Source organism: Crinia signifera, chromosome 1 (assembly GCF_055691185.1).
Source record: "Crinia signifera chromosome 1, ASM5569118v1, whole genome shotgun sequence".
Taxonomy (NCBI): Eukaryota; Metazoa; Chordata; class Amphibia; order Anura; family Myobatrachidae; genus Crinia; species Crinia signifera.
This window is the reverse complement of record NC_139217.1, coordinates 170,729,324-170,743,017: the sequence shown is the minus strand read 5'-3', so window position 1 is coordinate 170,743,017 and position 13,694 is coordinate 170,729,324. Positions and strand designations below refer to the sequence as shown.

Sequence of the window (13,694 nt, the reverse complement as noted above, 5' to 3'; positions counted from 1 at the left end):
TATTTTACATTGAATCCAATGTAAAATCGGGTCCCAGGAACCCTATTCACATTTGATTCAATTAAAAAATTGCGTTGATCGCGTCGGTCACATCGCATGCGATTTGGTCGCATGCGATACGACCGACGCGATTTTTTCGACACAACCACCCCGATGCAAATCGGGGTGGCCGTGCTAGGAAACAAGTACCCTTAATTGTACACTAGGTGTGTTTTGTGCAAGTTTTTAATTAATTCCATCTGATACCTTATAATTGCAGTTTTCCCTATCTCAACGTCTGCTCCTCTCCTCATATCAGAATACGCAGACATAGATATCATATTTTCTGCTTCCAGTAGGGGGGCTGGAGGAAGTGGGACAGGTCAAATCAATAATTCCCTTTTTAGCGTTGCCTACCTGCCACATCACTGACATAGGCGGGCAATGCACATGTCTGCAGGGCAACCGTAGGAAGACCAGGAAGCAGCTCTGAGCCTCCTCCAGCAGTGACACAGAATGAAAGGCGCGTGGGTTGTTGGAGGAGAGTCATTTACTTTTTCCATTGCTGGCTTGCCATTCATGATAGCATGAATGATGAGAGATAGCAGCTCCTGCAGGCTCAGCTGTAGGATCTGCCACCCAATCAAAGCTAAGAGGGCAGCAGCAGCCAGAGCAATGGTACCAATGCACTCCGCCCATCAGATGCCCCGCAAACAGTCGACGGCTTGACTTGGTCAAAGCAGGGGCTGGGGTGAGCTGCGGGTACAGACACTGAGCTCACCCATCGGCCACGTCCACATGCAAAAGAGGATCGGTAGAGCCCACTGGGGATTTCCTTGGCTCCCAGGTGGCCCAGTCCGAGCCTGGCTAGAACAGAGGTGTCAGGACCAGAGCAGAGAATGGAGAGAGAAGGCAGCGGAGAGGAGTGATAGGAACAGTACAGAGGTGACAGGACAGGGACAGGAGAGAGGAATAACAGCAAAAGGATAGCGGGGACAAGGACATGACTCTCTTTAACCCCTAACACTACTGTCTAGTTTTTCAATCCTGAATTCTGGGATTGAAAAAAATGCCCCAGGATTGGCATCCCTAGCAGGGGCCACCAGGCTCCTACACCAGGGAAATTCTGCTTGTATTTGTATATTATGGTGGCGATACAAATTGAATCCAAAAAACAAGCCCTTGTTCTGTGAGATGTATGATACCAATAGTAATTTCAGCTTTGCACCAAAGTGATTAATCATGTAGACTGCCATTCCTTCTGCTCACACAGTGGGCCCGATTCTGATTTGTAAGATATTTTCTATGGTCTGAGGATTCAGCATTGGATCACAATGTGACTAATTACAAAATAAGACCTTGGCCAGACAGCCCAAGCTGCAACTTACTCAGTCTTGCCATGGGATCCAGAGAGATGGATCTAGGACATGCCTACAAAACTGACTTGCCTACAAAACTCAGTCAGCGCACTGCCCATTTTGTAAAATGAACACGTCGCTGCCCCTTCTCCGCCCCCAAAAAAGGTGCAGCACTTCAATAATGCTGTGGCTAAGGGGGAGCTGCAAGTGATTTCACAAGACCCATTCTGCACATGCACAGAACAAGTTTTGCACCTACTGTACGTAAGTACGTAACCATCGCATTTGTACACAATCTGGTTTGCACCTAAATCCAAATCAAGTCTAATGTCAGGAAAAGCACTTTCAAGACAAAGTTGAAGTAAATGACATCCAAACAAGGACATATAATTTAAATGTAAAACTCCCTAGCGCTTTCCATGTAAAACCTCGTTATACAAACTTAATTTTACAAGTACTCGTGGGAGAAAAAAAACACAAGAATTTCGAAAACTGATGTACAGTAAAGACTTTTTTTATTATTTCCAATAGTCGTGTCCTGTTATATTTCAAATCAGAGCTCATACAGTTTATGGTGCTGCTTTTGTGTCTTCATAGAAAACCAAGAGTACATAAAAAAGGTGGACAACATAAAGTGACACAGAAGGGCTGATGCAGAGTTGCTTGTAAATCTGTTTGCCAAGTGCATTTTGTGCTTTACCTTGCCACACATGTGCGAGAAAGAAGTACCCATCTGTGATGTAGAGTTTCAGGGACCACTTGTGGCCGAAGGAGTGTACAGCAATGGGGCAATCGGATGTCGGCTTAGTACAGTGTGGTTGTGTGGATGGAATTGCAGGCTATGCAGTGTGGTGCATGTGTACGTAATTACACCTGTTTTCAGGTGCACCGCTTGCACCATGTATAACACTGGTGCAAGTGTGCACTAATTAGGATGTTGGCTATGAAATCTAACATACAGATGTGTCCCCACTCATTGTCCATATAATTGCCTGCCACAATGCGTACCCATTGCCTGCTCCACTCAGTTGCAGAGTGGCACACACACTATTGATGGCGAAGGAGTAGCATTTTTTTAGACTCTTTTGCAGAATAAATGAGGATACAACTGTATGCCTAAGAGTGGTCTGGCTACAGACTACGAGTACTGTTCTGCATACCGTTACATATTCACTACAGTGCCACTTAATGTGCCGCTATAGCTCTTCCTGCTTCCACGCTTATTGAGGAAAAGCAGGAAACAACACAAAGAAGTATTACCACCTCAGCTGCCAGAGTGAGGAAGAAAAAATTACCCGTCCGGTGATCCCTCCCAGAGCCACAGCACACCAGCCTACTGCTGATATCAAAAATCCTGCAAATAAATTAAAAATGTTATGCCACAAAAGTGGCTTTTAAGGCACGGCAAAGGCGAAATCATTAGATGTTTGCAAATAACGCATTTGGCACTTACTCCTTTTTCTTACATCTCCCATTTAGTTCTGTGCACACAATGTGGATGCAATTGTAGCTGATTTATGTTCAACTCTGCATCAGCCCAAGAATGCCTTTGCTGGGCAAAGTGTTTCCTTTAAAAGGACAAAGTTTAAAACAAGCGGAGCAGAAACCCTTTCAGTGCCAGTGAATGGCGTGCTTTAGGCACTTCTTATACTGCAATGGGTCAGCACACAGTTAATAAAAAATCACGGCTGATTAATCTTCGGTGACACACTGTACATACTTCTGACTATGTTTACTCCCCATATCATCTCCAATATTTCAGCGCGATGCTTCATTGTATGGCAAACCAGAAGAGGTGACTTTATGTAAACACTAAAAAAAATGCAATAAAATAAGTACCTGTACTTACTTGGGACTTCAGGTTTAGTTAATTTTTTACAACATAAAAAGTAAATTTCTACAGAATAATAAATGTTAGCATATATACAAAACTTACATAATTCACTTACAAAATGTCTTTTATAAATAGAAATAGTTTGTGTGTGGAATCATTAAGGCCTCTGTTTATTGCTGAAGGCGCAGACTTGAAAACTCCAGATGTGGAAACGAAGTTTGGAATTAAGTGTTGTCTTCCTGTTCCAACAATGATTGGTTTATGAAGTTCCATTATTCCTAGCAGATCCTATCAAATGTAAAGTAAGGATGACGAGTTGACACCAGATATACATATTTGGTATGCCCTTTACTGGGCTGATGATATATGTACCAGAAACATCCAGACTAGATGCTCTCAGTCAGTAATGGTCATTAATATAAGAAGTGTCAGTACCATGTATGATGTTTAAGGAAATCCCTATCTATTTAATTTAAGTGTTTAGTCTGAATTGTCTGAAAGTATAACATTATAGAGAAGTTGTCAGCGGCGGAAGTATTTTTACATTCCCTGAAGAAAATGTTATTTCCTTTCTTAAAGGCACTTTTCCACCAACCATGAAATCTCTTGGTAAACTTTCCAACAGGCAATTCATTTGCTCCTGACTAAGTTTAATCTTGTCATCCAGCTCCCTCTGTTCAATAAGAAGAGCTGATTTCATTTTCACAAAATGTTGGTAGTCCTGAAATTGTTCCCTTGTGAGGTAATTCACTAAGATGTCTGTCACCAATTTCTCACGTCGATCAAGGTTCTCTTTAAGTTCCCGAGCATCCTCATGTTGGCTACAGAGTTGATTCTTCTTTACATTCCATGTGTTCTGTAATATGTTGGAAGAACAATATCAGAATAACTCATTTGTTAAATTTTTGCAATGAAAAGCATTCAAGGCCTCTGTAATTCATTAACTATATTTTACATTAAAATTATATATAAGATCATTTCATAATGTATCGTTAAGGGTTACCTGGAAATGCTTATTATGACTGGCCAAGGATCTCACCAGCATTGGGAAGTATTTGGACAAGGTGGCATAATCTGAACCGGTACACTGTAATGTGGCATAATATGAACTGGAGGCACTATAGTATGGTATAATATGAACACAGGGCACTGTAATGTGATTTAGGGGGTTATTCTGGTTACTCCTTCTGGCAAATTCCTTCTTAAATGGACAAAACCACGTGCACTGCAGGGGGGCAAAATGTGGAGAGAGAATTAGATTTGGGTGAGTAATTTTGTTTCTGTGCAGGGAAAATACTGGCTGCTTTATTTTTAGACTGCAATATAGATCTAATTTTGAAGTAAAACCCCACCCACATCTAACACTCTCTGCACAAGTAACATCTACCCCACCTGCAGTACACATGGTTTTGTCCATTTGAGAAGGAATTTGCCAGAAGGAGTGAACCAAAATAACCCACTTAATATGAACTACAGGGCACTTGTCACATGGCATAACATAAATTGGGGGCACTGATATTTTGCACTGTATGAACTGTGGGCACTACAGTGTTACATAATGTGAAATGGAAGCACTACAGTGTGGAAAAACCTGTAATGGGAGCACTACAATGTGGCATAAAATGAACTACAGGCACCACAGTGTGGCATTATAAGTTGAGATCATTCAATGTTTCATAGTATAACAATGCGACTTGGGGGCACTGTGTGGTACAGTGTGTACTGGCAGCACTACAATGTGTCATATTGTAAATCAGGGCACTAATATGGGGCATATATTGAACTAGCATCACATTATTAACTAGAATACTACTATGGGGTATAAAAATTATTAGTGCATTATAATGGGGCATAAAACAAACCACTTTTTAAAATGAAGTTGTCTCTTCAGGAGCATTAAGGCAGGGGACTTTCAAAATGTTGCTATAGTGCCCACAGTGTTTTGGTGACACCCCTGCTTACACCTTACACTTGGACTCAATCTTAAACCAAATATAACCTGCTGCAGTCAAGTGCTTTGGCCAATCGTTGTAAAATTGTGAGGCAAACACTGTTAACATCTGCAAAAGATGAACTTTTAAGCTGCTGAAAATGAGGCAATGTTTAATATTATCTTAGGACAACTGAACTAAAACAAATTCACTTTGGACATTATCCCTAATTATTCTCTAAAGAAGCTCTGTACAAATTTGAAAAATATGATTTAAGCATACCCTTTCTTCAGCATTGCCATCTTCACCCAAAGTAAACAGCACATTTTCCACTTTGGCTAGACGTCCAGAGAGCGACAGCAGAAGATTTACTATCTTGTCCAGGTCCCCAATGAACATCTTATATTTGTCAAACTCATTGGGTTTGCAGAGGTTCTCAACCAGAGCCTCCACATCTTCTCCAAGACTATTGTTGAGCTTTATTTCACCCAGAAGACTTTCTTTGGCACCCTTTAAAATCTCAAGTTTGTGTGTAAGGCTGGCGATTAATTCTGCCTGTGGGTGTAAAAAGAATACAAACGTCAAAAAGCCTACAGAGAAACAATCCATGTCTTACAAGCTGTTGGTCAGCCTAAGAAATGTACAACTAAACATGTGAGCTATCAATACAATTCACATATTCTTTATGCTATTGCAAGTATTGTTTTGTTATGTTTTTACAGCAGTAAAACATAGTAATAGGACAGAGTCATAAATAGACTTTGTGGTGCTCTGTACAGGAAAAAGAATTGTAGCCCCCCCCTCCCCCTCATATTGTAACAATGGGAACATAAGGTGCTTGCCATCATGGGAAAGGAGCATGACAAAACTAATCCCAGAAAAAATGCACTTCACTTGAGATTATTTTTATATTCCATTAAAATACCCCTTAGTAAATAACATTTTTATATATTACCATATCCAAGATTCACACCCAGGACCTGCTGTATTCCAGTTAAACACCCTACTCATTAAGCTATATGATCCTGCATAAAACTATTTTTATGATATGAAGCAACTTGTACTTTGTCAATAAAAAATTACCATTGTATTTGAGCAGATCTATGTTGTGTGCATACACGCATCCAATCCCAAGCAGCTGCACATTATCAGCTGCAATGTTTGTCATTTTTTGCAAAATATACAAGGTGAGCTTCAAATATTTAAAATGATCAAGTTTTCTCTGCAAGAGCAGTTAGTTCAATGCATAGGGTGTCTGTCTGCAATGCCACAAGCATTGGTTCGAATCCCAGGTATGTCAGCATCTTGAAATGTAATACAGGACAGTGGGATTGAATAAAAAAGAGCTCTCAAGTTAAGTTCCTGAATGTTGAACAGGTATTAGCGACGGAAGGGGTGGGGGAAGAGAGGATGGAGACTACACTTGAATGTAATTAAAACAGATAATTGATAAGTGCCTCTAACCTTGCCTTAGCCTGCAGCACTGTGTGTGTGGTGGCGCACTCCGCAGCCCCATAGTTACAGTGCTGGGCTAACAAGAGGGTTACATTATTTATAGCAGCTATTCAATCTTAGCCATTTTTTAATGGACTGCAGATAAATTATATTTAATGCTGTGTAGATATTAAACTTCTATTCTAATCACTCATTACAAGTCTGCTGTATTTTCCTATGATCGGGTCCAGTCAGGAACATATCCCATTACCAAACTTCCACAGTTTTAATAAAAGCAAAACTCTTGTGGGAACCAAGGTGAATTCATTGTTTGTGTAACCTAAACCATGCTACAGCGTATATAAGATAACAATGGAGTGTCACAAATTATAGTTTGTGCACAATACAGTACACTGATGTAATCCGTATGCAAGGCTTATTTGTAGAGCTACAGTAATTTAACTCCTAGGTGTAGTTGATAGTTGCAGGGACATTTTCATTTAAATTTTTTCATGTATGGAGATATTCAATTAGTTAGTAACGTAATAAAAAAAATACATTTATTAACTTTAAAAATGGGTTGTATTATTTAATTGTCGCAATGGTAGTACTCACACTGGCCCTAGAACTCACAGCCTAGACTACTTTTACAGCAGATCGTTTTGAACAACAAGCAATGAGTTACTAGAGAATGATGGATTCTCAGAGCAATCATATAGATGTTCTAATGATACATGCACGGGTGCCTCACTTAGATACATGACATGTTTATTGGCAGCAAAGTGGCTGACTATGCCATCTCTGCTAGCCGGAGCACTGTACATTATGCACTATGACCCATTCACACCATACAAGGCATTGCATCATTAACGGAGAATCCTGGATCATCACCATATGGGAAGTAAGACGTCAACTATGTCTGGCCTCGGACTGTTGCGGGACCTCTTTGGGCTACTATAGTCTGCCATATATACCAATGACAATGGGCAGCATATCTAATATACAAGGGATTGTTTTGTTTTTACTAATCAGTTTTGCTGTGATTCCAAAAAGTCAGCTGACATAATAATATTGTGCACTCAAAAAACAAGTGGGCTTTGATAGCTCAAATGAGTCCTCCATTAACTGCCTCATAATGACTATGCTAATGCAGCATAAGGAGACATGCCAATGTAATTATCAGCTTGGAACTAATCACTTAGATCAGTTTCTCTTTTTCCCAGACACATGCGGGCCCTACGCCTTTTTGAATCACAGGGTGTTCTCCTAGCAGGTCACATTATTGTTCCAGAGCACAGTGTGTCCGCGTTTACATCACAGGATGGAAACATAACAGAACATCTGTTATTATAATGAAGAATTTTAGTAATCCAAATCGCCTGAAATTTGGGCATCCGGGGCAATCTGAGCTGCAGCTTGGATCTCCCCACCTTTGCCCTGGATCCCCATCTTGGACAAAACCCCAAGATCCAGCTATGGGATCTCTCAGTTTTGCATCTAGCAACACTTTCCAAAAGTCCCTTTGAAATCAATGGGCAGCTGATGTTTAGTGGAGAGAGCCCTCTGTCAAGGCTCTCAGCCAATCAGGGGTTCCCCACTGACTTCAATGGGGCACTGCTCGGTAGATGGTGCCCCCATCCCTGCTCCCATGGTGAGTAATGCCTCCCACACTGCTGACATCTCCTGCTCTACCGACCCCACTGGCACCTCCCGTACTTCCAAGGGAAACCATTATTCTGCTTACATTGCCGGCAACATCAACACTGCTGACACCATCGGCACCCCTGCACTAAGGACACCACTGGCTCTCTTGCACTGCAAACACATCCGCCAACCTTTGGACTGAGGTTAACTCCGGCACTTCCCCACTGCCAGCACAGCCAGCATCCCCCTCAGAGGACTCCGCAGGCACCTCCACACTGCTGTCACAGTCGGCAATCCCCGCACTAAGGACACCACCGGCTCTCCTGCACTGCTGACATAGCCAGCACCCCTACACTGAGTATACTACCGGCACCCCTGCACTGAGGACACCACTATCACTCTTGCACTGCAAACACACCCGCCAACCTTTGCACTGAGGATAACTCCGGCACTTCCACACTGCCAGAACATCCAGCACCCCCCTCTGAGGACTCCGCAAGTACCCCCACACTGCTGTCACAGTCGCAAACCCCACTCTTAGGACTCCATAGACACCCCCGCACTAAGGACACCACCGGCTCTCCTGCACTGCCAACACAACCAACACTCCTGTACTGAGGATACTGCTGGCACTCATGCACTGCTGACAACACAGACCGTCACAGTAGTGCACTATTGGTGTATCTAACCAGCACTGTATCCAACACGCACTGAATCCTGCACTGTATCCAAACTATACTGTATTCAACCTGCACTGTATCCAACCCATACTATATCCTGCACTGTATCCAACCAGCACTGTATCCCACACTGTACACAACCCTTACTATATCCAAACCTTACTATATCCAGGCCACACTGTATCCCACATTGTATCCAGCCCACAATTTATCCCACACTGTATTCAACCCACACTAAATCCCACAATAATCTGCATACAACCCACACTGTATCCAACCCTCAATGCATCCTGCACAATATCTAATCTGCACTGAATCCAACCCTCACTGCATCCTGCATTGTATCCAGCCCACACTGTTTCCTGTACTGTATCCAACCCACACTATATCCCACACTGTATCCTACCCTAACTGTATCCCACACAATATATAATCTGCACTTTATCCAACCTACACTATATCCCGCACTGTATCTGACCCTCATTGTATCCCGCATATTATATAATCTGCACTATATCCAGCCTGCACTACATCCGACCGACACTGCATCCCGCATTTTATCCAGCCCACACTGTATCCTGCACTGTATCTAACCTGCACAGTATCCAGCCCACACTATTTCTCGCACTGTATCCGAATCATACTTATATGTATCCAGCTGTATTCAACCCACACTGTATGCCACACTATAGCTAATCTGCACTGTATCCAGCCCACACTGTATCCAGCCCACACTGTGGGGGTCCTTCTGATCTGTTCTGTCCCTGGCGTATTCGCACCGTGGGTTAATATTTGCACTCTGCACATATGCGCTTGTGCAGGGCTGCTGTGCAGATGCACAGGGGGAGGACGGGCTCGAGGTCGGCAAGGGGCATTCGCATGGGAAAGCCCAGCATTTCCTGGGTGTAGACACAAAAACGCTGGGTGCGCCCAGGAAAGCTGATGCACACTATATCTATTATCTTATAGAAGGTGCTAAATGAATAGTAGAATCTGATTGGTTGCTATGAGCAGCATACTATATTTAACAGATCTCCCATCTTAGTAAATTTACCCCTCAACTCACTGCCGCCTTCATTGAAGAAAATATTGTGAGATGTAAGGTGGTCAAAATCGACTGGAAATGAGTGGAAATTAATGTTATTGAGGTTAGTAATACCATAAGAACAAAATGAGGCCAACATTCTGTGATTATAGCTGTTTTATGATTCAGATCCAAAACCCGCAAGGACGGTTTTGGCAAAATCAAAGATTAAAAACCTGAAGGAGATACAGATACAAAACCAATGATGGCAGCTGGCGCACGTCCCTAATACAAAGGTTTTTTTTTCTTTAGCTGTAAGGTTCCAATCCACCGGTGCGATATGAGCACTATTCATGCTAGTCCGACTGATTGCATGAAAACTGTCACATCGCAAACCTCGCCAGAAGCATGGCGAGTGCACACGCTACACTTTTACTTATGTCGACATAGACACCAAAAACCATGAAAACCCATGCCAACCTGAAAATATCAACTCAAGTGTCTACTTGAAAAAACAAGGAAAAGGTTGACATGGAGTTTTCATGACTTTTTGTTTAACCGACTTGTTCATACCTTACCATCCCAGCGGGCATAGAGGTAGAATATAATAATGTGCCAAGTGCAGCGAGCTATGCGAGGGGACGCAGTATTCATATACAGTGTCCATGTTGACTTTTTGACTATGTCGACCCAATGCACGTTGACCTTTTTCATGTGTCAACCTCTTGATTGTTGACCAATAGTGTGACCTTTTTCCCGATGACCTAGACACTGTCAATCTAATGATCCACACCCATTTTCTTTTGACCTGCATCGCTCAGGGAGAGTGTTAATTTACCTGTTTGGTGATCTCCACTCTCCCTTATTCTGTGGGGCTGATGCCACTGACCAGCGCTTGCATGCAGACTGCATAGCATCAGTCAAATTTGTCCCCACAGCGACATAAAAAAATGTTTTGGATTCAATGCACATTCTTGGACAGCGCTTTCTTGGGACTATGGGCCTTATTCTGGTTCACTCTCAGAGGCAAATTCCTTCTCAAATGGACAAAACCATGTGCACTGCAGGTGGGGCAGATGTAACATATGCAGAGAGAATTAGATTTGGGTGACATTTTGTTTCTGTGCAGGGAAAATACTTTATTTTTACACTGCAATATAGTTATCACTTTGAAGTAAAACTCCACCCAAATCTAATTCTCTCTGCACAAGTAACATCTGCCCCACCTGCAGTGCACATGGTTTTGTCCATTTGAGAAGGAATTTGCCTCTGAGAGTGAACCAGAATAAGGCCCTATGACAGCTGCAGTTGTCAGAGTGGTCAGTGCAACTGACCGTCCATACTTTGCCTAGCAAATAGTGCACCAGGCATTGAACAGACGACGTGGCTGTAATATATCCTAACAGGCGCAGATACCGCTATAACCCTTAATGGCAATTCCTACCTACATCTACCCCGGAGTTTGAGAACCACTTGACTAAACTGTTGCTGCTGTGTTCTCACTTTATAATCCTGCCTAGTCTGTATTATAAACTATGTATTCTGTCAGTACAATTGCTTGCAAAGTTCTCAATGAGGCATAGACGTGCCGATAACTTGCCATCAGGGTATTCACTGAATCCTTGCCTGTCCCCTGAGACAAGGTGGAATCGGCGAGTGTGGCCATTAAAATGCTGAGGCTCGCCACAAAGTGCAGCAGACTCGCTGCATTTGCGGTGAACCTCGCCGTGTAAGGGGACCCTCGTCGGCCTCTCATAGCAAGGATTCGGCCCCAAAATTGAATACAGCCCAAACATTGACTACGGCAAGGGAGTTTCACAGCAAGCATGGCTTATTTTCGGCGAGGAAAAGCCACCCTTTCCATATAACCCCCCTCGCCAGCGGCATTGAATACGGCTTAATGTATTTTCTCTTATTAGTAATAATATCAGCCTGACCATAACACTTCTTGAACTACTGTATAGGAAATATAAATAGTAGGTTTTCCAATGAGACACTTACCTTCTTTTCATTTACATCAGTATTCTGGCCTTCTGTTCCCACATATGTGTGCATGTCTGCAATCCTCCTCAGAAGCTCTGCTTTGGGGGCAGACAGTGGGTAATAGGCAGAAGGGCTCACTCCATTTTCTGATGTGTTATTCCTGCAAAGGAATCAAAGAAATACTCTTTATGGCCAATTTCCAGTCATATCAATTACTAAAATGTAGAGTTGGATATAAGAGAGGAGTTTCTGCAATGAGACAGGAAGGAAGTAAGACACATGGAATAGGTCGACATGGTCATTATGTCGACACAAGCAGTAGGTCGATATGGAAAAGGTCACCATGACCATGAGTTTTTCTGTGTTTAAAAAAAAAAAAAAAAAAAATGAAAATATCATGTCGACTTTTCCCATGTCGATCTAATGCTTGTGTCGACCTCATGGCCAATAAAGTAAGTAAATGTGGCCAATACAGTAAGGTCATATTTACATAAATGTGAATTGTGCAGAACACAACAAATACACGTGTGCACATACATATAACGTGCTGTTGCTCACAAGCACGGATAAGGATGATGATCGGCAGACACGTCTGATTACGTGCAGCTTTGTCCCTACCAATGATTTTATATAAATTAGTCTTGCTGTCGCTGTGGCTATATATTCACTTTTACATGATGTTATACAGCTGCAGAAAAAGTTGGCAATATGAGATTAAAGCCGTTACACCGACCACCACAAGGTGGCACTACATCCACAATTTCTTACTTTCACAAGTTTTTTTTTTCTCTATAGTTCAATAACTCTGGCCGTGTAAGTTAATAAATATGGGGATGCTGTCACACTTTGTGAAACCATTTATGCCTATTATAGTCTCCATCGCAATGTTGCAGAAAAGTTGTGCTGTATCTCTCTCCAAGTTTTGCTAAATCTCCCCCTGAAGTAACAGCATGAGATGAAAATGTTATTACTGAACATGGTACTAATGAGCCAGACTTCTCTGAAGTAGATGTACAGTATGAGGCATTGAGTAAGGCTAAGATGATTGTGTAACCTCAGCATCTTCCTACACCTCATATGTGACTGTCTGCATCCAATGTAGCTTAGGCAGAAGTGACAAAAATCAGCATCCATGAAACAAGCATTGTAACATTGTAAGCTGAAGTGTGTCATCATAATTAAATCTACTAACTGGAAGGTCTGTCCTCCAGTATCTTATGTATGTTGCTTATACTGTAGTATTTGCTGTTTCATCCTCACTGAGGACAAGGGTTATACATTCGGGAGGCGGTCACTAGGTTTAGAATCATTAGGTCGACAGTCATTAGGTAGACCACTATAAGTCGACACATGAAGTAGGTTGACATGGCCATTATCGACACATGCAGTAGGTCGATATGGAAAGGGTCACCATGAGATTTTCTGTGTTTATTTTTTTTCTCAAAAAAAAATGAAAATATTGTTGACTTTTTCCACGTCGACCTACTGGCCAAATGTCAACCTATTTCATGTGTCACACTAGAACAAGGAATATTGAGCAATGACCGTGCCCAAGAATACTGCTGCTTGTGAACAAATCCTAGGATGCACCAATCATCCAAACAACCATGTATATTTATATACGGACGTCCGGTCCCTGGGTTTCAGTATGTCCGACAGCCTCTCATATGTCTGGTCGAGGATTTATAAGGCAAACTGACCTTATGGCAAAGCCCTATGTGCACATAGAGGTTTCTTTACCAAGTGGTGTCCTCCCTTTCATGTGTCGACCTATAGTGGTCGACTAATGACTGTTGACCTAAGTTCTGTGGACCCAAAGACCCATAC

General features: G+C 42.3%; 1 protein-coding gene across 2 annotated transcripts in view; it reads right to left on the bottom strand.

Annotated features, from left to right (window-relative positions):
- Window positions 1-1,853: 1,853 nt before the first annotated feature.
- The window catches only part of SHROOM3 (shroom family member 3), a 381,603-nt gene continuing 369,762 nt past the window's right edge, over window positions 1,854-13,694 (bottom strand). For both annotated transcript variants that reach the window (XM_083176821.1, XM_083176829.1), the window contains 3 exons: window positions 11,886-12,027; window positions 5,385-5,657; window positions 1,854-4,027 (listed from right to left, as the gene is read on the bottom strand). In XM_083176821.1, the coding sequence (XP_083032947.1) occupies window positions 3,680-4,027; window positions 5,385-5,657; window positions 11,886-12,027 (763 nt within the window). In that variant the 3' untranslated portion in view covers window positions 1,854-3,679. The remainder of the gene's footprint in view (window positions 4,028-5,384; window positions 5,658-11,885; window positions 12,028-13,694) is intronic.